We start from the raw sequence: 25376 nt of genomic DNA on the forward strand, positions 1-25376 counted from the left end.
ATGTGCACTTTACATCATATTTTAGCAACATGAGCCAGTTTCAGTAGTTCAAGTTTATTCATCAGTAGTTTGTAGTGTTTGAAGTATGATAAAGCAGAGCTAGTGTAAATCTTTGGCTATCATTGTCTTTTAAAGACAAGAAATTTAAAAATACAACTTGATAATGAAAAAACATTATTAAATTAGATGAACTTAAGTATTATCACTTTATTTAAAGTCACTTTTCTCTAGCAATGGCTGTTGATTAAGTGGAAATACAAATTCATCTTTGTTATTTTCAGGTCTGAATTTGAAGCGATTTGCCTTAGCCTAATTGACACTGTTAAGGTGTCCAACTATTATGTGCCCGAGACACACCCCACCCAAACCTACCTCTAAAATAATTCTCTGAAATGGTTCAATTAAAACTGACAATTAACTAATATATGGAAACACTGTCAGTTAGAGCTGATCTGTAGCTGAACTATTGTGCAACCCAACACTGCTGGTAGAACAGCAGGAAGCTTATGGCCTGCAAAGCAAGCTGTGGTCTCTGCACCTGACTGACACCTTTCTATCTTTAACCTTTAACTGTTAAGAATAAAAATATCAAAATACAAAAATATGTCTTATTGTTCTACGAATTATGATGTGCGGTCCAAACAAAGAAATATAGTTTGTTGATGTTCTGGCCTTAGAGAGGGTGTTTTTTTTCCTTTTTGTAACTTTGCATTTAGCTTTTGTACCAGCCTAAATAAGCCTGTAAAAGCCTAAATAATACATTCTGACCAAAGTTCCTGTTTTGCTCATCTCTGAGGTCGTCTGCTTAGTCTCTTAAAGGCTGGGAAAGGCTGACAGTAGAAATTAATTTGACTTGAATTCTAAGAACAATGATGAATAATTACTAAGGATAAAAATGCATTGCTTAGTTCGATTTGACATTTTGGTCAGGTTTAGTTCTGTTGTCTGATGTTCTTCTGATGTATTTGTGCTTGGAGTTGCAGATGATATCAGGATACAAGCTAAGGTTAAACATATCTGAATGATTTATGTACAGTATGTGTTGGATTGGCATTCAATAAGATGTTAGGGTTAGGGATCTGAAGCCGCCCTATAAAACCAGACGAGTGTCCTCATCCGACAAGAGGGTCTCCTGGAGTACTTCCAGTCTCCAGTCTATCCAGTTGTCTGGTATTCTATCGAGTCAAATCTTTGGATCTCAGTTGAAAAAATTTTCAGATTAGCTCAAGAAAAAACTTCTCTTGGGTGTCTTAAAAAGAATCATCAGGAGTCAGAGTTCTGAGCAGCAAAATGTACTTTAATGCCGGCAAAAAAGGAGAGCGGTTACAGTGTACACAAGGTTCACCAAACTCACTCTGGGGGGCTGGGATCAGCACCTCTTCTTTTATACCATTTGGCTTATACAGGGCACACCTATTGTCCAACTTCTTCATACTTGACCAATTACACCATTATAATCTCTCTACATCACCTGTTGCAGACCCAAAGTCCTAAAAATAGGTTTTGGGCAGAACTGGACATGCCTGGGCATGTCCTGTTTTTGCCCAGTCATGTCCTTTTTTTTAATAATTGTTCAGGTTTATTTTACACCATTATTTCCAATTCTTCTTCTGGCTTTATTTTTTAAAAGTTATTCTTGCCACTTTACACCCTTATTTCTCGATCCTTTCTTGAGGTTTAATACAAACACACTTACAATTTCATCCAGTGCTCTTAGTGTGATTATCTTTAACATACTTTGTGCCTATACATCAATCACAAGTTTCTGTGAGGTATACATACAATATGATAATAATTCAGCACATTTCCACTCAACGCTTATCACCGTAACAGTAATCATTTGCATTGCATTTTTATCTTTCTTCCAGCACGTCATATGTCTTGAAAAATTATACCACAATTCCTGACATGATAGTGTGGAATAATTTTCTTGTGTAAATAGTCATGACAGTGAATCATCACAGGGACAGTATACAGGATAGTTAATCATTAAGAATCATGGAAATCATCATTTACACAAATCTCTCTGATATTTGTGACAGATGCTCTCAGGCACCGGCAGACTTAACTCATATGTTCTGGTCATGCCTGAGCTTGGCAGAATACTGGAGGTCTTTCTTTGATCTTCTGTCAGAGATATTGGAACTCACTCTGGACCCATCACCTCAGATCTTCGCTGTCCCTGAGGAGGGAGTTAGAATGACTCCTATACAAACTAATGTAATCTCCTTTGCCTCTTTCATTGCCTGTCATCAAATTCTCCTCTTGTGGAAAAATCGCTCACCCCCCTCAAACACTGACTTGCAGAGTCACTGTTTTTGTAAGGAGTGGGTGGTTTCACTTTCTCACACACGAAACCTTGGGTCTGAGAAAACCCCCTTTTTAATGTCTTAAGACAAACCTAGCTATTAAATTTACATATAGGCATATATCAGACAGATAGATGGGTGCAGATTAGGTACCTTTAAAAACAAGTGAGGCTACCATTATGTCTACAGGACATTCAGTAACTTGATAGTATCGTGTCTAATCTTTCGATCTCAGTTGAAAAAAGTTTCAGATCAGCTCAAGGACAAAACTTCTCTTTGATGTTCAAAAAAATAAAAGAATCATCAGGAGTCAGAGTTCTGAGCAGCAAAATGTACTTTAATGCCGGCAAAAAAGGAGAACAATATATAGTGCACACAAGGCTCACCACATGTGTTCTGGCAAGCTGACCTTCAGCCCCCAGTTTTATATCTTTTGTCTTATATAAGGCACGCCTATTGTCCAACCTCTTCATACTAGCCAATTACACCATTATAATCTCTCTACATCACCTGTTGCAGACCAAAAATAGGTTTTTTGGGCTGAACTGGACATGCCTGGCATATCCAGTTCTATCCAGTCATGCTCTTCTATTTTTTATAACTGCACCTGGTCACTTTACACCACTATTTCCAATCCTTCTCCTGGCTATCATTTCTCCACATTCTTGCCACCCCACACCCCCATTTCTCGTTCTTTTCCCAAGGCCGCTCTTTTTAAAAAAAAACGAGTATACTACAAACACACTTACAATTTTATCCAGTGCACTGAGTGAGATTATTTTTAACATACTTTGTGCCCATATGTCAATCACAAGTTTCTGTGAGGTATACATTCAATATAATGATAATTCAACACACTTTTACTTAATGCTTGTTGTTATTTTAACAGTGTATTGTATTTTACCTTTCTTTCAGCACATCATAAGTCTTATAAAATTACACCACAATAGATGTATTTTCCATCCCAAGACAAGACTGACTTGAAGTGATCTTCTGCACAGGTCAGAGCTCTCTATCTGGACCAGTGGCACTCATCCAGGGACCGTCAGCCAGCGTGGACCCAGAATGGAGTGGCCAGTCCTGGGTCAGTACTGATCTTTACCTCAGCAGAAGAAGCAGTGACGGGGGTTCGAGCCAGGAGGAAATTAGCCAGTCTATTGATGAACAGGCTCAGGACAGACAGGTAAGAGGATCAAATAATGAGTGTCATTTTTTTGTCAGAGTGTTTGTTTTGAGTGCTGCAAGAGCAGTTTGTTTTGTTTTTTTAACATTTTTGACAAATATGAGGTTCTTCTGCCATTTCCTTTGCAATGCAATCCTCTCAAGTCCAACATGTGTAATGGTTTTTCTAGGCAACTGGAATTTGTTTTAGTGTTTCCGCTAAGTTGAGTAGTTTGGCCTGGCACGGGGGGGGGGACACACCAAACACAAACTAACGTTATTTTCTGATTGTTTCAAAGCGGTTACGTTCCGGAGGACAATTAAACACACCCACACACTTCCGCTGCAATGCCTGATTTGGTCTGAATACAGTCTTACTGTTAACCTTTTCCTCTGCTCTGCTCACATTCACCGTCACTTTACTGACGTTCACTCTCTTGCTTAACCACTCACTCACTTACGCTCTGCCCTATTCCTTAAAAGGAGCTATGCAACCTGGAGTTTCCCAGGCAACGACACAGACGTTGACTCACGTTTTGAAACTGCTGCTCAGAGGCTCCCAAACACTATTGATTTCCGTATGAATGGATATTTGGCGTTAGTTTTGGCATTTAAAAAAATATTTTTTGGCCTGCCGGGGGTTCTTGTCAGTCTGTTTTTACTTTATAGATAATAAGTAATGTAAAAAGTCACATTAAAAAACAAAGTTCCTCTTTGGAGCAAGGCACACAACAACAGGGTTAATTTACTCATGTGATGTGGCAAAAAGCAGATGGGACAGAGTGAAGCGTTGGTAGGATTGTAAGCATAAACTGCAGAAGCATGGCTAACAGGTTAACAGCAGCAGTCCTCAATGTTGTGAATTATACAGCTTCTTTTCAAACATTTACTTTTCATTACCTGTGTCACTGGCCTTGCATTCACTCTGCTGCTTGTATTTCTCTGCACATATAAAACAAGAATATAATTGAAAGGATTAGACTTGAATCTGTGATTTAATGACTGTAACACAGAGTATCACTACCTTTGCACTCACAGGGCTCAGTTCATCTCTGACAAACGTGGTGTCAGGATCACGTCTGACCCTCAGTTTGAGGACGGGAAACTTTGCTTGTGTGTGGAAAATACATATGAGGTATTGATGTTATTTATAGAGGTATTTATGGTTGTGGTACAAATGTGAAGCTCCACTGCATTGATCTTTTTTTGATTTTTTTTTTTTTTAACAGTACGTGGTAAATCTGACTGTGGAAAACACGGGAACAGAACCTGTGTATTTCACCTACTACACCCCACTGCACTGGCTCAAATACTTCACTCTAAACGATGAGCGCAAAGTGACCAAGACAAACCCTCTCACTCTAAACCCAGGTGATGCGAATATCAAATTAAGTTTTCTATTATTTGAATGTGTGATGTGATATTTTGCTCCACTGAGAGATAATAATGGGTACAATAAAGCTCTATGAATATACAAAACATTGTCATGTTCTATTCTCAGGTGATGGCTATGAAATCCAGGTCCGATTCCACTGCAGTTTGGTTGGTTTCTATCCAGCCACACTGGCCTTTGAGTTTCAACCAGACCTGCACTCCACTCCATTCCACATCGTGCGCTTTATTGAGGCTCAATGTATGACCTCCTTAGGACTGGAGCTGGCACCTGTAGCCCCTTACAAACCCCGCTCCCTTCCTGTCTTTATCCCTGAAACTTGTTGCACGATTGTGGACGGGCAGCCACCTGAAGGGTATCAAAGTTTACTCAATACACTGTTGAATATAAAAGGTTTGTAAAATGAATGTTGTCTCATTGTGATGCATCCAACTTTTTTCATTTTGTCTCCTCTTACCAGGCTCTCTGTGATGCACCTAAAAAATGAAGTTATGCTAAGAGCGTACAAAATACCACCATATATGTACGAGCTCATCCAGTCACTGAAGAAGTGTACTCCTTACTCTGATAGAAGGTAAAGTCACTTCAGTTTTTAAGTCTTTTCCAGCTACACTGTTGGTCAGTAGTGATATATAACAGTCCAGTTTCTGTTCCACGATACATATGCTGTCGTACAATTTGTTTCTTCTCATTTACTCTGTTTAGAATCGCCTTGCTGGAAAGTCCCTTAAGCTGGGAGAACTACTCAGAGAAGTTCCAGCTGCTGCTGTATCTGGAGGAGCTTCAGATGGAGGTGGACATCAGGAGATACAACATCCCCAACAATGACAGAGAACACGCCTGCATGGTCAGAGATCGGATCAACAAGAAACTTCTCATTCTGGAGGTCGCTCATTCACTCACTCACATAATCTGTCTTTCCTTCACTTTGCTTCTTGCACAATTTTAAAATGCTCTACACCTGTGAGGAAAGCATTGGTGATTGTTGATTTAAACCAGAGCTTTAGGTTTAATTTAAAGGGGACATATCCTGCTTTTTGTGATTTTCTGTTATTTTTCTACTGTCATGATGTTAGATATTTATGTTAAACACGGTCAAAGTTCTAAAACTTGAGGTGAATGTATGTAAAAATGCTCTCTGAAAGTCAAAAGCCAGGGCCTCAGCCTGCTCTGTTTGCAATGTTACTTCTACTTCCTCCTTGTGATGACATCAGATTGTTTTCACATGCCCACAAACAGCCACCCGTTCCTTAGCTTTTGTTGCTAAGGTTGTTCCATTGATTGTTCGTGTTGTCCACTCCCATATTTCAGATTGGATTTCAGCTCAAACATGTACAGATTTTTTTGAGAAGTTTACATTTCAAGTAAGGAACAAGGAAAAGACGTGAAATCTGACTACTATTGTTTGTTAATGAAGCCTCTGAGGCTGCCGGCCAGCCAAGGGGCAGCTTCTGAAAGCTGGCGAATCAGAACAGAGTGGGCTCATCGGGAGGGGGGCCTTAAAGAGACAGGAACTAAAACAGCCTGTTTCAGACAGAGGCTGAACTGAAGGCTCCATAAAGGGCCAATATAAGATTAATAAGAAATGTTTGAACTGTAAATCATACAAAGATATTCCTGTAGAGACCCAGAATAAAAATATAAAACCTGGTAATGTGCATGATACGTCCTCTTTAAAGGCCACTCTGATATCCACAAGTGGTTCTGTTCACCTGGTCAGTTTTAGGGAAGGTCGGACATCATTTAAAAGGGCTGTCAGAGTCCATTACACATTAATATCAATAAATACACAATTTTTAAAGTTTATTACATTACAGTACTTGTCCAACAACTGAAGTCTGATATACACTGTATTAAAATTATTTAGATTAACACTGCCGATATATTCACCTGGATTGTCACTGACATAGATCTTGTTCACCTGTCAGGTACCTGGTGTGTCTGAGAACCGTCCGTCTGTGCTGCGAGGCGATCAGCTGCTTGTGTATCCCGCAGGAGAGACAGGGGTGAAGTACCGCGGCTACGTCCACAGTGTGCAGCTGGACAGCATCAAACTGGGCTTCGGCGCAGAGTAAGATCAAGACAACAAAGTGACACTTTTTGACGACATAAATGGTCATTCTTAGTATCAGCAATTCATATCATGTTGTGTGAATTTGTTTGCAGATTGCTGGATCGCTTTGTAGATGGGATGAAGTTCAATGTTGAGTTCACTGTCAGCCGCCTGACTCTGCGTCTTCAGCACAGAGCAGCAGAGCTGGCAGCTACATACAGACTGGGAGAGGTGTTGTTCCCTGCTGCACCCACATCCTCCTCTCAGCCATCTGAACTTCCCAAACTGAGGTTAGACATGCTACAACACACAATATACTGTGTGTATCTGTAAATTACTCTGACCCTCCCTCCCTCTTCATATGAATGAATAATATAAGACAGTGATTGAGCTGCACATATGATAACGCTGCACTACTGAGGCTGGAAATATGTTTCTCTGAAGATACAGGTAAATGTCTCTGTAGGTCGATGTAGAGAAGGATGTTAAGGATAACTGCAGCTTGGAGAAGCTTGACGAGGAGCCGCAGTGCACAAATCCCAACAACACGTCATGTTGATCTGACCATGAAGCAAGCTGATTGGCTGATTGAACTCATGGCGGGAGGCAAATTTGAAATAGAAAAGAAAAATATAGAAATATTTTACTCAAAATCCCTACAAATGCAGGGAGGAATAATGAAAAATGGTAATAGCAGAAAATACTGCAGTATTTGATTTATGTTCAATCAAAACTTAAGGATAAAAATATTTACATACCATAGTACTGTGTTAAATATATGATTCATGAAGGCATTTTAAAGGAGTTTCTCATAATCTCATTACTTCTATAAATAAGCTTTTTTGTTGTAACAGCAGTGGTCCAAGCTTGAGTTAACTGATGAGTATATGATTCTCTGTGCATATAAACATACCTGCTGCCTCAGCTCCGACATCATATCTCTGTTCCTTTGTCTATAGGCTGTTTGACTCTCAGCTGAAGAAAAACCCGGAGCAGTTTCAAGCTGTGCAACACATTGTAGCTGGCTCATCCAAACCTGCTCCTTATCTGGTGTTTGGCCCTCCTGGCACAGGTACATCATGTACCAGCATGCTACTTTCTCTTTGTCCTTATTAGATGCACTGTTTAAGCGATTTAGGTTTGACCATTTATTGTTTCAACTGCTCACAAAACCAGAAAACAAAACAAAAAAACTTCTTGGCTCACAAAATCTCTCCTTACAGAACCAAACCTTTACATTGAACGACTTAATTTAAAATAGAAGTCAGTACAGATTCATGTACCATGTAAAATAAACCTAAATAAATCAATTTGTCTTGTAGAAATCGAATGACAAAGTCTCTTTTCAGCACAACTCACTTGACTTTACTCTGATGATGTCTGTTAAGGAAAAACGGCCACTTTGGTGGAGGCCATCAAGCAGATAGAGAAGACTCAGACCTCCTGCCACATCCTGGCCTGCGCTCCCTCCAACAGCGCTGCTGATCTGCTCTGCGAGAAGATTCTAGACCACGTGGACAAGCACAAAGTGTACCGCATGTACGCCAGCAGCCGGGACCCAAAATGTGTCCCTGAACGATTAAAAGTCAGTGTCAGGCACTCATGTATTCCATGTGATTATGATTGATTGATGCTTGGATGTGAAGCATTTCTGCTTTATTATTTACTACTAAGCCTCTTTAGCCTCATTTAGGTTTTTTTACACGGACATTGTGGTACTTTCACAGGCATGCTCTAACCTGGTAGGGGAGTGTTACGTTTATCCTGCTAAAGAGGAGCTGATGGAGTACGAGATCCTGGTTATGACCCAGTTTACTGCTGGAAGGTAGTGAATGACCCTCACAATGCTCACCTGCATGACACCTGCACTTTCACTTTTGCATACTACAGTATTTGTATCTTGTTTATACAACTCTACAAATGAATTTCTGTGGGACTAAGTTTGCTGACATGTATGTTCTCTCTGATCTCTGCAGGCTGGTCACAGGAAACATTCCCACAGGACATTTCACTCACGTGTTTGTGGATGAGGCAGGACACGCTGTGGAGCCTGAATGTTTAATCCCGCTGGCAGGTGAAGAACACAAACAACAATGTTTTTTCTGTAATTGTATTGAACCTGCTTTGTGTGTTGGTTGATTTTTTCTTTGTTATTTGTGCAACGAAGGGCTGCTTCATGCAGAGTCTGGTCAGGTTGTTCTAGCTGGGGACCCCAAGCAGCTCGGACCTATTCTCAGATCACCTTTTGCGCTGAAATACGGCATGGGTAGGTACAGACACACTCAACTCAACTCAACTTCGCTGTAGTTTTGATGAATAAAGATACGTAATTCTGCAATTCAGTTCTTGTTTAGACTTAAAAAAAACTTAAAAACATAGCCTTGCCCCACTTGTGTTTGCAGTATATGATGTTGTTTGACTAGTTTTTAGAGGTTAAAAAAGCTCCGCTGTCTGCAGGAGTGTCCCTCTTGGAGCGGATGATGAATGACTTCACTCTGTACCAGAAGGAAGAGGGTGTGTTCAACAAGCGCTTTGTCACCAAACTGCTGCGCAACTACAGGTGTGGTAGATACGGTTATAGGTCACTCCTTAAAAGGTATGATGTGTTTGATTTTCCTGGACACATCATTTCTGTTTGTCCTCGTGAGGTCCCATCCTGCCATTCTGAAGATTCCCAACGAGCTCTTCTATGACGGAGAGCTCCAGGTCTGTGCAAATGAATTACGCAACTCCTACTGCAGATGGGAATACCTCCCGAAGAAGGTAAGGATTCTTCTTTTAGCACACACATACAGTGCATTGCATGTGCAGAAACTGATCATGTAGAAATCACAACATGAAAAGTAATTTTAAATATACCTACACCTACAAGACTTTATTACTGTATGTCTGTGTTATTCAAAATATAATGAAGCCATATCAAGATTCAAACTACTACTTTTAGGTGCTGTTTTCTCCTTTTTGATAAAGATTAAAGTCCATATAAAGGAAAATTGAATCTGAATTGTGGAATTAGATCGTTAAACTGTTTTTCACCATTTCTGTGTTCCCAGTTTTGTTGGATGTGCCTAAAATGGCTGCACCGTGACAAAGAGGCGTTACTAGCATGTAAACTCTCTGGGCATATAGAAAGGTCTACACTTAACTATGAGATATTCTAGGTTAGCAGAGCCGTGCTTCTCGATAATGGCATTGTCCGTGCACCAAGATTTGTTAACATAAATGCATAGTCCCCCATGCCCTTCTGGTCTTACCGGAGTCACTAACTATTGTGTCCGCCCTGAGGATATAGCAGGCCGGTAGCTCAATGGCAAATCTGTCTGCAAGTGGTTCCAGGCTGCAGTGCAAACTTTAGGGAAGGACAGTAAGAGGGTGTCATTTGAGTGCAAACAATAAGTGAGATATAACCTCAAAGGTAAGAAGGGAGCAGACCAAGTGATAGGGAACATCTTGTACTTGTTGAATAATTGTTGAATAATACTTTGATGAAAAATAGACCTGAAGAGTCTCCACAGGCTCCAGTTGATGCTTACTTGAATGTATGAAGTTTATTGAACAAAAAAATCTGGCATCAGAGAAGCCTTTGGCACAGTGTATACATGGATACAGTCGCACCAAAAACTTAGCACAAGCAGGAAAACAATCACTTTTTGTAGAGTTGCTCAGGTCACATTACCAGGGAGGGGAGAAACAGAGACACGTAATTACAGAATGAACTCTCATTGGAAAACAATGTGGGAAGCTGTTGTTACCCATCCAAGGTTACCACCTTATCTCCCATCCTGGCGCCATGAACATAAAACATCTCTTGTATGAGACCTTGGAGGCCAGAGTGACTCCCTGTAGATTAAGTCATCATGTCAAGGCTTTGATTAGCACATTCTTTTGAAACGATGTAGCTCATAATATGAACATTTCCATAAATTGAACATTGAACATCTCTCTCTCACAAATGAGCATTTAATTTCTCTCACTTCAAGGATGGACTTATAAATAAATATGTGCCAGTGAGTAAGTCTGCACAAGGCCAACGAAGGCCACTGAACTATGGCATATAGGGTGCAATAGTGAGTGAGAGCTTTGTAGCTTGTAACAAACCTCAGAGCACTGTGTTACACAGTATCCAGCCAATGCAAGCATTGGGCAGGGGCATGCATGTACAGCAGATCACCACAGTCAAGCAAGGGAAGAAATGTAATCTCATCCAGTTTTTTCCATGCAATATAGGAAAAGCAGGATTTGTTTCTAAAATAAAAACCTAGCTTAAGCTTCAGTTTGTTTACTAGGTTTTCAATGTGAAGTTTAAAAGTTAAATGATCATCAATTAAAATACCTAGATACTTTTGCTGTGACACTAATTCGATCTGACTGCCCTGCAAGGTTACAGTGTTAGGAAGAGAAGCTAAAGCCTTCCTGGCATTAGAAAACAGCAGCAATTTAGTTTTTGTAGCATTTAATGCAAGTTTCAGATAAAACAACCATGACAACCTACAATACCAAAGGCAAGAGTAAGGGTGGCACCAAAGCAGTATCATCGGCATAAAAATGAAATTGTGCATTAGGAACATTTTGACCTAGGTTGTTAACATAGATAGTAAACAAAAGTGGACCCAAAACAGAACCTTGGGGGACCCCTGACGTAACATGTAGTACATTGGAGGAAGGTGCCATCAAATTTAACACATTATCTCCTTTCAGAGAGGTAATTTTCAAACCTGCCAACAGCCTGTGTAGACAACCCAATATTGAGCAGCCATTGCTTCAGGATAAGGTGGTCAGGCCTTTGAAAGATCGATAAAGATCAATAAGAGCAGCACGTGTTTTTTCTTGTGATCTGGTGACTCAATTATATCGTTAACAATCTTTGAGGATGCTGTGATGCTACTGTGTTGTTTCCTGAAGCCAGACTAGTACAATGAACTCCTTTAGTTGATTAGTTGTTAAAGCTCTGCATGTCTCTAATATATAAACTGCTCAAAATAATTTCTCTAAAGAATATATAAGCAATCAAAAACATTTTCTTTCAAATATAAAATACATCTCACATGTCTCTCAGGACTTCCCAGTGATTTTCCATGGGGTGACAGGCATCGATGAGCGTGAGGCCAGCAGCCCTTCATTCTTCAACAGAGCAGAGGTGGAGGTGCTGATGGATTATGTGAAGAAACTGTTGGAGACACAAGCAAAGAAGGGCCTGGCTACCATCAATCCCGGAGACATAGGCATCATCGCCCCCTACCGGAAACAGGTCAGAATGAACTTCCATCCGCAGAATACAACAATTCAGCTTCTTGTTTTACAAATGAAAGCACTTTGAAGTGGAAAAATATATTTATATCTAGATTAAAAGTTGGAGCTGTTTTTTTCTGGTGTCACATAGGTGCAGAAAATCCGTAAGGCCCTGGAAAAAGTTGGGAAAGACCTCAAACGTACGGACATGGACAAATTGAAGGTGACCAAATATTTCACACTGAAGTAATGTGAAACACACAATAGAAGCTGTGTCCTAAGTGTGTATTCATGTGTTTGTCAGGTTGGTTCGGTGGAGGAGTTCCAAGGTCAGGAGAGGAGAGTGATATTGGTGTCTACAGTTCGGAGCAGCCGTGACTACACAGAGATAGACAAACAGTTCAACCTCGGCTTTGTCAAGAATGAGAAGGTATACGTTGCAAAACACATACACTGTACATACACACAAAGTATTATTCTGACACTCTTATTTCCTTCAACAGAGGTTCAATGTGGCTGTGACTCGAGCTAAAGCCCTTCTGATTGTGGTGGGAAACCCCAGAGTGCTGAACACAGATCCTATCTGGGCCCGGTACGCGCCACATTGCTACTTCTGATTTCTGCAATCACTGCATGCATATATTAATTAGCATTTTAATATAAAGTTCCTCTTAATCTAATGCCATAATGTATCTTTCTCTCACTCACATTTTCCCCCTTTCTGCTCGTCTGCAGGTTCATCCAGTACTGTAGAGATGAGGGAGGCTACACTGGATTTATACATGCAGAGGAAGAAGAAGACATGGTGGCGAGACTTGCTGCCCTCTGCATCCAGATTGTGCCTGAAGGTGACACATGCATATCTTTATTTTCACTAGTATCCCCCTCACAATGAGCTTTTTGAACAATGTTAAAGTTTGTCCACCTTGCTTTCTTCCCTGTGACTCTTTTCTCCCCAGTGGAGACTGCCGAGAGTGTTGTCCAGCAGCACCTGGACCCCGAGTGGAGGAATGACCTGTGAGGAAAAGGAGAACTCCTGTCCTGAACACTTGAAGGAACTGATTATGCTCTACATTTGGTTTATGTCACCACTCGATACTTGAAGCAGAGGTTCATGAAATGGTTTCATTCACATTTGTACTCAAATTCTCCTAAAAGGGCTCAACGGCACCTTTCCATCTGGAACACAGCCTTTATTCAGAAAATAACAATAACCAATTACACATAATATCTTGTTAATGTCAGTTTATCTTTTTAAAACTTAACCAAAGACCATGAAGGACAGGGAGTTGATTCATGTTCAGACAGTTTGTCTTGGGCTACCTCAGCAAGCTGCACTTTTCAAACTGTTTTACTTGACATAGCTGCAAATGCTACTGTTGTTCAGCTCAGATCACTCATTGAATCATGTAGTTTTATGATAATGTATTGATCCAGCTACACAGCAGGTTCCATCTATGTTTAGTGTACACTCTATTTTTGAATCACCCTTTTTAATCATATTTACCAAATTAAAAATATAAGTGTTTGGTATTTTCTGAATGAAAAATAAAAGCTCTTTTAAAAACAAGAAATTGAAAAGTTTCTTCTATCAGATCATCAAAGCCAAAGCTGGAAATAGTCTGGATCATTTAGCACTTGTTGGTTTTAGTCTTCAGTGGGCTCTGGGCTTTGGTTTTCTGTTAAATGGCAAAAATACAATTTTATTTTAATATCGAAGGGAAATATATGTGAACTAATTCTTGCCTGGAAAAACACAAATGTTAGACATAGTGATATACTTTGGAAGTGTCAGTAATTTCAAGTAAACACTTATATTATTTACAATAAATGAAGCATCACTTATATGTTCCTTCATCCCTGTTTGCTAATGGAGAAGTTAGATTATTATGTCAGATTATGAATTTAAATGCATCAAACGCATTTGCAAGACTAACAATATTGCAAAAACAAAAAGCTACCATGTGTTTGTAGGGAAAAATGTAGAATCTAAGCAAAACGTAAAGATTACTTAGTATTTCAAAAATACTTTATTAACACATTTGTCTCAAGTCTTCAACACGTCCCACTCCTGCTACTACCGTAGCAACATCCACCTGGCCATTCTTGTTCTATTTATTTTTTTTATATCTATCTATCTATCCATCCCTCCATCCATCGCTACATAATATAAAATCATGTGCTTTGACCCTCCGGTACAGTGGGTGGCGGTAATGCGTCTTCAAGATGGCTGCCACCCGCCAATAAACAGGAGGGAGGAAAAAAAGCGAAGAAGAAGTTCGGAAGTGCTGAGTGTTTGTTTATGTTCTGACCACCCGGCGGTTTGGGACACCCAGTATTTAATATCGCACTTATTGATTTAGGTGAGATAGACGCCTTCAAGTTACGCATAGCACTTATGTAGAATAATGAAATATAACTCAGTGTTTTGAGAGGTATCTGATGCTATACAGCGCTAGTTTTGTTATTGTTAAACGGTGTTTTTGTTAGCAATATGAGGTAATTCATTTAGAGAATTAGCTTTACTGTCCGCTGTAGCATAGTCAAACTGATACTAGAGAAACCTGCCCCACTGTTAGATGTACTGCAGTTAAATTTCCCTGTCTGGTCGACACATTGCTCTGAAATTATGACGCTAGCTTGTAATGTTTAGTTACACGGTTGTAGGTTGACACTGCTACCAGGCTCAGCTATCTCCTCTGGTTACGTTTAGGTGTGGACTGTATATCTCATCATGGTTAAAGTCAAAACGTCATTTTGTCATATTGACGATTTAAAATTCAAGTGTCTCAGCTTGTGGTCAGAAAGTTAAGATTCTGGCGCTGCTGGAAACCAGACGTTTCTTTTTTACATAATTTTATTGCTGTGATCGGGAAGCATGTCTTTATTAGGCAGGTTAAATATTGATACTTGTTGACATGCACAAACAGTTATTGTGGCATGTTTTACTGCATATTGTATACAAACAAACTGATAAAAGGAGAAAGAAAAGAGAAACCCACTTCTCCCCTCTAATTATGTTGAGTGCTATTTACCACTAAATAAAAGGCACTTATCCTAGCATGTGTATTAGGACTAGTGGTGTTGTTGAGTGTATAGTTTCTTTCCAGAAGAGACAAAAAGATATAGTTTATCAAATTCTTAAAGCTTCGGTATCAAAGCATATCTGATTTTTTTTTTTCCAGGTGTAAGGTACTGGTCATGTCTGCAAGCCACTGCTTTAAGTGCTCTAGCTTTGTCTGAGAATGTGCTTAAGCTTTGATTGTCCCAAAGAAGACATTTTAGTCTCAGTCCCAAACACAAAACAAGGTTGTATTTTAGTCTCCAGAAACACTCCCTAGAACCATGTTTATTTATGACTTTCACATGTCACTGTATGAAAACTAATATGTATTGTCATGTTCATTAAAACATGTCTGAAGAGTAGATATGCTCATCTTTTATTCATGTTTTGATATTTTTATGACCCCAGCAATGGATCCCGTTCACCCTCTAGAACAACTGCGTGGTAATAGTGATCATGACGGCATTGATGTCACCTCCTGGGTGTCAGTGTGTCCCAGAGGCCTCTGGAAGGTCCAGCAAAAGTGGACACGCAAAGGGAGTCAACAGACTGTTTCTAATAGTGCAGATGATGCATGTATGATGCTTTTCTGATATTACTTTATTCCTCAATATACAGTAAATTTCCAGTCTGTATTTTTATACTTAGTATATATGTAATCATAATATCTCATTGTCTCTTCTAGCACGGTCATCCAGTTACTGTCCAAGGATGGGCTCACTGTGTCGTGTCCGAGTGAGGCTGAAGGCTGACGTGGATGAAGCAGAGAGTTCAGTATCTGAAAAAGGAGACGAGAAGCTGTCAGATCAACCTGACCAGTTAGTTACTGACCTTACAGAAGCAGTGGCCGCAGCCTTTCCTAGGTGTCATGACTCTGTGCTGCAGGTCCCGCTGGGTGATTGGACTACACTGAGGCTGGGGGAGGGTCAGTGCGATATCACAGAAGCATGTGTGGAAGGGATGAGAGCTGGAGAAAAATGTGAGGTAAGAGTGTGAAGAGCACATCCTGGGCAGCATGTCAATATTGTCGTATGTCAACTTTTGATGATATGATTGTGATGTGTTGTCATTTTACAAAATTCTTTGCAAATTCACAAAATCAGTAATTATGGTTTTTATTGTACATGTGTGAAAAACACATCTGATGTAATACATTACAGTGGAAAGAATTTCATCACACTGAACATTAATTTGATTATTTAATGTGATGTTTTCATTATTGTGACATACAGTATATTGATACTGATAAACATTCTTATCCATATACTGATGTTTATTTTAGCCTTTCGCCCAGCACTAATCCATATAAGACAGTTAATACATTTACAAAAATCCCCTCTTACATTGATTTTATCTTTTCAGTATACTTCTTTCTTTCATAATCAGCCTTGACACTGAACAGGCTCCACAACAGAAAGCAAATATTTCATGTGAGGATGTTAATCTGACAGAGAATATCAAATGTGGTGGTGAGGAATAAATGCCTGAAAAGAAACCTCAGTAGAAGAGTGAGAAAAATAAAACAAACCCCAGTTGGTTACCATTTTGCCGGTGCTCTCTAGCAATAAAGATCAATGGGTAACAGCCATTTCTCTTGGAAGCTGTTTAAGTAATCTGTTTTTTATTTACCTTGATAAAAGCATAAACTAAATGCTCAAACAATTGAATATACATAACATTTTTGTCCATTTTTTTGAAGAATGTGAAAATAAAAATGTACAACAGGTCTACTTATTGTGTTTTGCTACTCAGATTCTACTTTCTCCTGTGGGAAATGGACCAGATGTCTCAATTAACCAGCCTGCAGAGGAAAAACTGCCTTTATGCGCCACCATTGAACTCCAAGTGTTCACACCAGGCAGGGAATCCTGGGAGATGTCTCCTGCTGAAAAATGGGAGTGGGTGAAGTCACACAAAGAGAGGGGTGGAGTGAGATTCAGGAGTGGGGATGTGTGGGGGGCTGCAGACAGCTACAGCCGGGCCCTTAAACTCCTCATCACGCTCCATGGTCGTGTCAGAGAGGCAGAGAATAAAGGACAAGAAGCAGAGGAACAAAAAGACACAAACACCAGTGATGAAACACAGCACCTTCCTTCAGCTAATGAATTCAAAACCATCAAAGCAGAGCTCCACTCAAACCTGTCCTTGTGCCAGCTCAAACTGAACCAACCAGAGCAGGCAAAGGCCAGCGCTGCCAAGGCCACACAGCTGGAACCCGCTGGGGCTAAAGCTTGGTACCGGCTGGGCCAGGCCTGCCAGATGTTGAATGAGCTGGAGGAAGCCAGGCAGGCATTTAGGGAATTGCTGAAGCTCCAGCCAGAATCAGCCTCTGCTTTGAAGGCACTTAAACACATAGCAAGTAGAGAGAAAGAGACAAACGCACAGTTGGGACTGAGACTTAGCAAAATGTTTAGCTAGGACTAAATGTTATGTGTCAAGTATCAAATATTATCAATAAAACTGTATGCTCATTTTCACGATTTCCCCTTTTTCTTCCAATTCTATGATGTTTTCAAGGAGTCATATTACCACAATTACATATATACTTTTCAGTATCAAATGCCACCTATGAAGTAGTTAAATTGTGTTTCCCAGCTTTGGTGAAATGGTAGCATAAATCCACAGGTATTAAAACTTTAGATGAATAAAAATTAAGGTTGAAAAAATAGAAAAAAGATAAATAAAAATAAAGAATCTAAGTGTGAAAGGTGGCATTGGTACAGGCATTGAGAAACTGTGGCAGTATTCATGAACATGTTTGTGTGTGAGTTGACTGAATATAATTTCAAAGTAAAAAAAACACGTGGAAAGTTTATTTTGGAACAATGAATGTAATCAGATAGGACTAAAATCACAATGGGATTGAAAACATGAAAATAAACCCACAAATGAGCGACGCAAATGTATTTCTTCCAGTCGACCACAAGGTGTCAGGCTTTAGTAGTCAACCTCATACAGTCAGTGGTCTATCACCATTGTGCACAAGTGCGTTGTGAAGTGTCGAGGCAAAATGCCGAAACCCGGGATCGAACCAGGGACCTTTAGATCTTCAGTCTAACGCTCTCCCAACTGAGCTATTTCGGCGAGATATCGGTCGAAGATATCGGTCTCATTATATAGCTGGTGGCGCGATATCGTGTCTAATGGGAACACAACGCGTTTGAAATCTATGCAAAAATTTCATGCTTATAGTATATATACTGAATATATGAAATTAGCGTCCCCCTGCATATTTTTGTTGTTTAAAGCTATATTAGACCACGTACTTGTGTATAAACGGTGGTTCGTTAGACTTTTTTATTGACTTCATTTCAATCCAGAAAAGACGTTTCAGTCCTCTCCTCGTTTAGTTTAATTTCAATTTGAATGAAATGAATGGGAAAAATAGCAGGCTGATAAAAATCGAAAATCCCATATTGGAAAACGGTTGACTATTGAGACAGAGACGAACGGACCTCTGATGGCCAAGAGTAACATAATATACCTTGTTTGTAGTGAACTGTGTAAAAACATGATCAGTGGTAATGGATCCGTCAGAATGATTCCCCTCAGATTAAACATACAATTTGCTAATTAACAAATAGCATATCAACTAGAAAATGCATTTCCTGCAGAAAGTCTATGGTGAATACTGACAGCTGAAATAAATCGCAAAGCACTGCTGAAAATGCTCCAGACTTGTTCAGCACCCTCATCTGTACAACTTTGCTAAATTTGGTTACCGTGGAATATTACTTAAGAAATATATATATTTCTTACGTGAGTGAACCTCTCTCTTAGCTAGTCACGACATCTAAATGAACAACCAAATACAATATGCTTTTCAATGGTAATACATATTGCAGCGCATTACACAACTTATTACACAGCGATCAGACAATGAATTACATTTAACTTTAGATGAAATTTTAACTTCTTTACGTTACTTATCCAATAAGACTGCAAAACTTTAACTAACTTATAGCCTGGATTAGAAAATTACTGTAATGATGGGGAAATCAAAGCAGGAAAAAAAAACTTACCCTACTGATCCGCGGCACTCTGGGGGAACCTGAACCTGAAGTAGAGACCGGTTGTGCTGTCAAATGGTGCTGTTTCAAACTAATGTTAGCAGTTAGCCTTAAGGTTAGCCGTTAGCCTATATGCTACTGGCTACATTCCTATGAGCAGCTAACGTAACGTTAACAGATAGTAAGATGCGGATGAAAAGCAAGTTGTGGGCAACATTGGTTGTAACATCACTAATAACAAACACAGAGTTGTTTATTTATTATTAATTCTAACTAACTTAGCTAGTTAAGTAAGCTAGCCCGGCTAAAAAGCTAGCCGTTGCCGATATTATATTATTAGCAAGCTTAAATGGGAAGTCAAAACCTTCTGAAATTATGTTAAGAGGCATAAAACCACTTTAAATACTGTTTTGCCACAACATTGTTCGCCTTACCGTTATAAAAAAAATTCCAGGGCTGGAAGAAAAGCCGCCGACGGTCTCCTGCTTTTCCTTGGTCTGTTCTGATACAACTGAACAAAAGGAAAAAGAAAAAAAATCGCGCGCTCGTTTCCGAATTTCTCGAGTCAGTTGTTATCTGGGAGCAGTTAACTAGTATGGTGGTGTTTCACTAACGGCCACAAGGGGGTGCTATTTCTGCCATACAATATGCCGTGCACATTGTCATGGAGAGCAAGTCTTATTTTAGTAAAGACAACAGGATTGTAGAAATATCATGTTATAATATTACAGTAGCGCCCCCTATAGTTAGAATTGTATCAAATGTTACACACCTGTGCAGTGGGGCTGTATGTACAACATTTCCAAATTTAGTTGCAATCAAATTTAGCATTGAAAAGTTATGGCCTGTAAAATGCACCAGGCCACACCTTTAAAAGTTTGGTAACCAATTACAGACAAATGGTGAGTGATACCCAAAAATGAACTCATAAGTTTTATTTAAGGTCATCTAAATATGGCATGTACCAAGTTTGGTGAAGATTAGATGAAATATGTGCTAACAGAAGCAAAAAAATGTGTTCCAAAATGGCGGAATTTTTTTTTTCCATTTTTTTTATGTCAGTCAAATTGGCATTGTCCAAGAGGCAAGTTATGAGCCAAAACGTAAAACACGTGATAAATGACCACATGGTGGCGCTATTGGTATTTTAATGTTTAGCATTTCCACATGGGACATTGATATCGACTTTCAAACATTCCTCCCCTACATTTCCATATTTTAATATTAAAAATATACATAAAATCACTGGAATATGCTAGGAAGAAGGAAAATAACAGCATAAATGTCCTTAAAGTGCTGAACATTTTGGTGTTTGAATGGTTTCTGTCACTGAAAGTATGTAGAAGTAGTTAGCGATTGAAAACGTACAGAAGAATAAATTAAAATTTGAAGAACAAACTTGATTGGATTATAGCTACAGCTCATACTACAGTGAATCTTGACAGTAGTTTTGTGAACAACAAACACTAATACCTCAACCAGATACTTAGATCTCGGTTCCAGGTGAGAGAGAGGCACCTGATGCAGTGTTCAGTCCTATTATGAGGTTGTGTAAAAATATAAATAAAATGAACATAGTGTTGAGAAAACAGATTTATTTTGGTCCTTTGTCTGAGGCTCTTCAAAGTCATTAAACATTCAAAACATGTTTGTCTTATGAACAGAGAACAAATTGCACTTATTGGATATTCGAATTTAAAAGGCAGGCACTTAATTCAACAGGTACAAAATGACACACCATACAGCATTTCCAACTTTAAAAAATTAAACATTTTATTTGCATTATGAAATCGTTTCTGAACACTGCTGTTGAATAGTACAGTGTATTAGTGTATAAGTGTATGCCCTCCTCAGTTGCATTGTCCCTTGTATCTCCTGTAGTCAGTATCCTAGAGTCCCACAGTCAGTTCTTCCTCCGGCTCCTCAGTTCCTCTTAGACTTGTGTGACTTTGTGTTGTCTGTGTGCATCTGAGCTGCCGACAGCTGTTTCCACGCGTCCACAATGAGCATCAGTGGTATGACGATCCACAGCACATTCATGAACACAAAGTAGAACCAGAAGTAGATCGGGTGTCCCAGCTCACTGTGAGCGTAGCCATCTCTGTGCTCTGTGTAGAAGTAAAGCACTGCTCCGTACAGCTGACCTGGAATGAGATTATATAATAAGGCTTAACATATAGAGATAAAGAGAACATATGGAGTTCTTTGTGCTTTCTCATCCGCAGGAAACCCCCAAGAACCAGACTCTGGCCCGTGGCTGTGGGGACGTCCTTCTCCAGCTGTCACTGCTGTTTGTTGTTGCCAGTCATGTATCTGTTGTTGTTGTTGTTGTTGTTCTGCTTCTCTGCCCCCCCCTTCTCTTTCTTTCTCTCTCAATCCAACCAGTCAAAGCAGATGGTCGCCCACCTAGAGCTGGGTTCTGCTTGAGGTTTATTCCCATTAAAGGGGGAGTTTTTCCTTACCGCTGTCGCCAAGTGCTTGCTCACAGAGGAATTGTTGGGTCTCTGTAAATTAAAGAGTACAGTCTAGACCTGCTCTATGGAAAATGCCCTGAGATGACTTTTGTTGTGATTTGGTGCTATATACATAAAATTGAATTGAATTGAATTGAATTGAATATAGACATGATTAATAGCAATTTATTGGATTCTGAGAAGTTGTGGAGATGGACCAACTTTTTATGAAAAACTGTAGGTTTTAATGTAACTACTGTTTTACTGTGAAGTCAAGAGATGCTAGTAGAACTGCTTGGATATTGACAATTTATCTGTCAGACTAAAGACGATTTAACCCCAGTGTGGCCAGTAACTCATCCATACTAGAATCATTTCCCTTTAGAGTTTAACAGAATCATAAAGTGACCAATTTTGTAGTAATTGCACCTTCTTACCTAATGAAATAATGAGTTGCAGAACAAATCTGTAGGGCTTGTTAGTCAAGAAGGCAAACACAGCCCAAAAGCTGAATGGTCCCCATAACAATGTAGTGACAGTCTCCATACACACAGTGAAGTTATCCGCTCTGCATAGAAAAGAAACATGCATGGTACAATTAGTCACAGCTTTGTTTTTTTGCAACACTTAAACATAATTATGTGCAATGATGAACTCACATTACATATCGACTATCTCCTTTGGAATATTCTTTCCCTGTGAGAGAGAAATATGAAATATATTGATAAAACAAGCACTTCCAGCATACAGACTGACAATTTAATAACATTTTTCTGAAAACATGTTGTTCTTGTTTGTACTCACACAATTGTGAGAGGAAGCTCTGGTCTCCTGGAATAATATCATAATACAGCGAGAACCAGCCCTCAATGACGCTATGGATAAAACCACAAACGGCAAACCAGCACACAGCCAGACGCCTCCATGTCCCCAGCCTGCCGGTGGCCCCTTTCCGGCCGGTGATCAGCCAGGTGACGAGTAGAAACACCCCAGACACGGAAAACAGGAACACCAGGATCTCTGACATAGATCGATCATTAGCAACATAGGTGGGAATCAAAAGGTCTCGTGGCCAGTAGGGGTGAAGAACTCCAGTTGCTGAAGCAGTGTCCATCATCTGTTTAAGAAAGGATGGTCAGCACTCTTAACAACACATTCACAACAGGCCTAAGTTACAGTTTAATTAGAACAATTAGATATACTCAAGACAGTATGAATAAGACAATTTAATGGCTGCCTGTCTGTGCACTACCTAGACTGTGCTGAAATTCATTAGGTATTTGTCATATATTTAGGTAAGTTAGTTTATTTGAGGATCTCAATAATAGGCAAAAGCTTCTTTTTATGCATAATGCTATAAGTGTGTCTTTTGTCCTTACCAGTGATGTTATCAAAAGGTGAGTCCAGCTGCAAAGAGTTTAACCTTTGTATAGAATAAAGAGTATTAAATAAATGCAAAAATATTAGAGATCAAAGTGTTCGTTGCTGTCTGACTATATGCTATGTTGATCAATGAGATGAACTCAAACGCGGAACTCACTAGAGCACAGGGCGGGTACTTAAGATTGCAATGACCAATCAGATAACTGTATGCATAGAGCCAGCGCCACATGCGATCTGCTGGCTTGTTGATTGGCTCCTCTTCTCGGAACATGATGTCGTCGTTGGCAACCACCAATGAAAATGTGTCTTCTGTATCATTACTTTGAATGACCGTCCTCAGCATGCATTCACGGTCCCCAATCATAAAACGTTTCACCAGTTGGTGAAGGGTGAATTGGGGCACTTTATGTGAAGATATTGAATTTAAAAATGTATGTTTTTACAAACAACTATTTCTAATAATTAAGTCTTTCATTTTCACGTGGCTCTGGGTGACAAAGGACACATTATCTGAAGATTCAAGAGTTTTTATTGTCACATGCACAGCAACACAGTATATGTGGGGAAATGGTCTCAGACTTTTGGACCCTACTTCTGGTTAAAAAAAAATATATATATATATACTTAGAAATAATGAGTGGTGTATTTAGGTACTCTTCTAATAGATTATTATGTGCAGATCTTAAGTACAGCGGGCCCATGAGATAATGAGATACGACAGACAGCTAAATTATATTAATAAATGTCCAAACAGACTGTTAAATGAATCAGTGAACTGAAATACAAACCTAACTTACTGATGGGAACTATCATACATTTTTTTAGAGTTGACTGTTTAGAACGTGTTCATTAACATTTACACAAAGTACATTTTCGATGAAATAATACCTACTGTCAGGAAAAAAAAAAGGAGAAAAAAGTGTCCTCCCAAGCCGTGTCAGGGATTTTATTCCCTGCCGTGACCCGGATTCGAACCGGGGTTGCTGCGGCCACAACGCAGAGTACTAACCACTATACGATCACGGCGAGCTACTGGGAGTCATGCTGCAAATACTGGCGGGAGGCTTTATAAACCAGTCTGGAGTATGAACTCATCTTTCACACTGGTAGAAGTATGTCTGCGAAAAGCAGTCGACCGTCAACTAGGTCCATATCCAACAAAAATACGTTTGGATGATAGTAGACGAACGGTTATCATCCGCCGTTGTCACATTGACTGCAGTGACGTTAATGGTAATTTTTAAAATGGAGGGCATCTTCGTCGCTTTCCAAACCTTGTCTTTGGTCAAATAACTGGCGAATATTAGGCAGGTTTCTGACTACACGTAACTTTGATGTATTTGTAACATTAACCCTTACGTTAGCTAACGTCCAGTTGCACGAAAAGTTTAACGATTTAAAAATTTAAATAATTTAAATTAAAATATTAACTATTTTGGAATGACATCCATGTCTGGTTATCTTTGAAAATTGGTTGTGTCTCAGTATTTATTATTTTAAATGAGAGAAAAGGGCTGCCCTTGATGATGATAATAATTTGACTGGTTATGAGTTCATAAAAAAGTTGGCAATATCGTGCTACTGTATAGTAATTGAAGTAGAGTTAGCTGGTCCACCTTAAAGGTCGGTCCACCTTAAAGGTCAGTCCACCTTAAGTGAGCCTGATCAGGTTCCATTCGTTCCAGTGAACAGCTAATTTATGCTCCTCTATATATAAACCAGGCAAACCCCTAGACTGCAGACCCTGACCCTCATCCCGGTGGTGGGTTAATCTGAGGTATTTATTTGAGCTGCTTTTGTTTCTTTTATTTGTATTCATTGTGATCTTGTAGTTCAAGTCAGTGGTTCTCAAACTTTTTCACATCAAGGACCCCTAAACTGACAGAAATTAGACGATGAACATCCATTTGATAAGATTTGTCCCAGAGAATTTTGCTTTTAGATGTTTTATTACAGAATATGTATGAAACCCGTAACCAAAAATAGTCACACATTCTGTCATTGTGATACTTATGGATGGCATTATAGTGAAATAAATTATTCCCCCTTTTGCTGTGGACCACCTGAAACCCCCTCAAGGACCCCTGGGGGTCCCCAGACCCCACTTTGAGAACCACTGGTTTCGAGGGTTGACTGATTGTTTTAATGATATAGGCCAGCGTACTCCCTGGATTGTTTGCAACTGATGATAAAAAACTGAATGAGAGCTGATTTAACCCATATCATGACTGTTAAGGTAAAACTTAAAAAACCCGCCTTTAATACAGATTTAGTGGTTTTGGTCATTGTGTAATTGTTTTTTCTTTCTTTTGTTCTTTTCT

The 25376-nt window shown here is 39.4% G+C and overlaps 3 protein-coding genes and 2 non-coding genes across 7 annotated transcripts in view; 2 read left to right on the forward strand and 3 right to left on the reverse strand.

The window, feature by feature from the left end:
- Positions 1 to 15708, forward strand: part of LOC121895445 (putative helicase mov-10-B.1) — a 65007-nt gene extending 49299 nt beyond the window's left edge. Inside the window, exons 2-25 of one of the 3 annotated variants that reach the window (XM_042408598.1) lie at positions 2043 to 2220; positions 3311 to 3492; positions 4509 to 4605; positions 4700 to 4841; positions 4972 to 5218; positions 5324 to 5437; positions 5569 to 5749; positions 6792 to 6934; positions 7030 to 7206; positions 7876 to 7988; positions 8305 to 8501; positions 8644 to 8741; positions 8893 to 8990; positions 9084 to 9182; positions 9374 to 9476; positions 9565 to 9679; positions 11973 to 12164; positions 12297 to 12368; positions 12450 to 12575; positions 12649 to 12737; positions 12881 to 12993; positions 13105 to 14508; positions 15331 to 15454; positions 15618 to 15708. In XM_042408598.1, coding sequence (XP_042264532.1) covers positions 2074 to 2220; positions 3311 to 3492; positions 4509 to 4605; positions 4700 to 4841; positions 4972 to 5218; positions 5324 to 5437; positions 5569 to 5749; positions 6792 to 6934; positions 7030 to 7206; positions 7876 to 7988; positions 8305 to 8501; positions 8644 to 8741; positions 8893 to 8990; positions 9084 to 9182; positions 9374 to 9476; positions 9565 to 9679; positions 11973 to 12164; positions 12297 to 12368; positions 12450 to 12575; positions 12649 to 12737; positions 12881 to 12993; positions 13105 to 13166 — 2907 coding nt within the window. In that variant the 5' untranslated portion in view covers positions 2043 to 2073 and the 3' untranslated portion in view covers positions 13167 to 14508; positions 15331 to 15454; positions 15618 to 15708. The remainder of the gene's footprint in view (positions 1 to 2042; positions 2221 to 3310; positions 3493 to 4508; positions 4606 to 4699; positions 4842 to 4971; positions 5219 to 5323; positions 5438 to 5568; positions 5750 to 6791; positions 6935 to 7029; positions 7207 to 7875; positions 7989 to 8304; positions 8502 to 8643; positions 8742 to 8892; positions 8991 to 9083; positions 9183 to 9373; positions 9477 to 9564; positions 9680 to 11972; positions 12165 to 12296; positions 12369 to 12449; positions 12576 to 12648; positions 12738 to 12880; positions 12994 to 13104; positions 14509 to 15330; positions 15455 to 15617) is intronic. The other 2 variants (XM_042408597.1, XM_042408599.1) reach the window with 2 other exon arrangements.
- fkbpl (FKBP prolyl isomerase like) lies at positions 15469 to 17686 on the forward strand. Its single transcript, XM_042408626.1, has 3 exons — positions 15469 to 15785; positions 15895 to 16193; positions 16962 to 17686. Exons 1-3 carry the CDS (start codon positions 15575 to 15577, stop codon positions 17625 to 17627), a joined length of 1176 nt encoding a protein of 391 aa, XP_042264560.1. The 5' UTR covers positions 15469 to 15574; the 3' UTR covers positions 17628 to 17686.
- Positions 17687 to 18220: 534 nt separating this feature from the next.
- On the reverse strand, positions 18221 to 18293 carry trnaf-gaa. The gene has a single exon. It is a non-coding gene; the product is annotated as a tRNA-Phe (tRNA).
- Positions 18294 to 20799: 2506 nt separating this feature from the next.
- LOC121895475 (EBP cholestenol delta-isomerase) lies at positions 20800 to 23221 on the reverse strand. The gene is made up of 5 exons (XM_042408644.1): positions 23052 to 23221; positions 22477 to 22789; positions 22332 to 22368; positions 22110 to 22240; positions 20800 to 21363 (listed from the first exon to the last, which is right to left on the reverse strand). Exons 2-5 carry the CDS (start codon positions 22787 to 22789, stop codon positions 21143 to 21145), a joined length of 702 nt encoding a protein of 233 aa, XP_042264578.1. The 5' UTR covers positions 23052 to 23221; the 3' UTR covers positions 20800 to 21142.
- Positions 23222 to 24009: 788 nt separating this feature from the next.
- Positions 24010 to 24081, reverse strand: trnah-gug. The gene has a single exon. It is a non-coding gene; the product is annotated as a tRNA-His (tRNA).
- Positions 24082 to 25376: the final 1295 nt, after the last annotated feature.

Source organism: Thunnus maccoyii, chromosome 4 (assembly GCF_910596095.1).
Source record: "Thunnus maccoyii chromosome 4, fThuMac1.1, whole genome shotgun sequence".
Lineage (NCBI taxonomy): Eukaryota > Metazoa > Chordata > Actinopteri > Scombriformes > Scombridae > Thunnus > Thunnus maccoyii.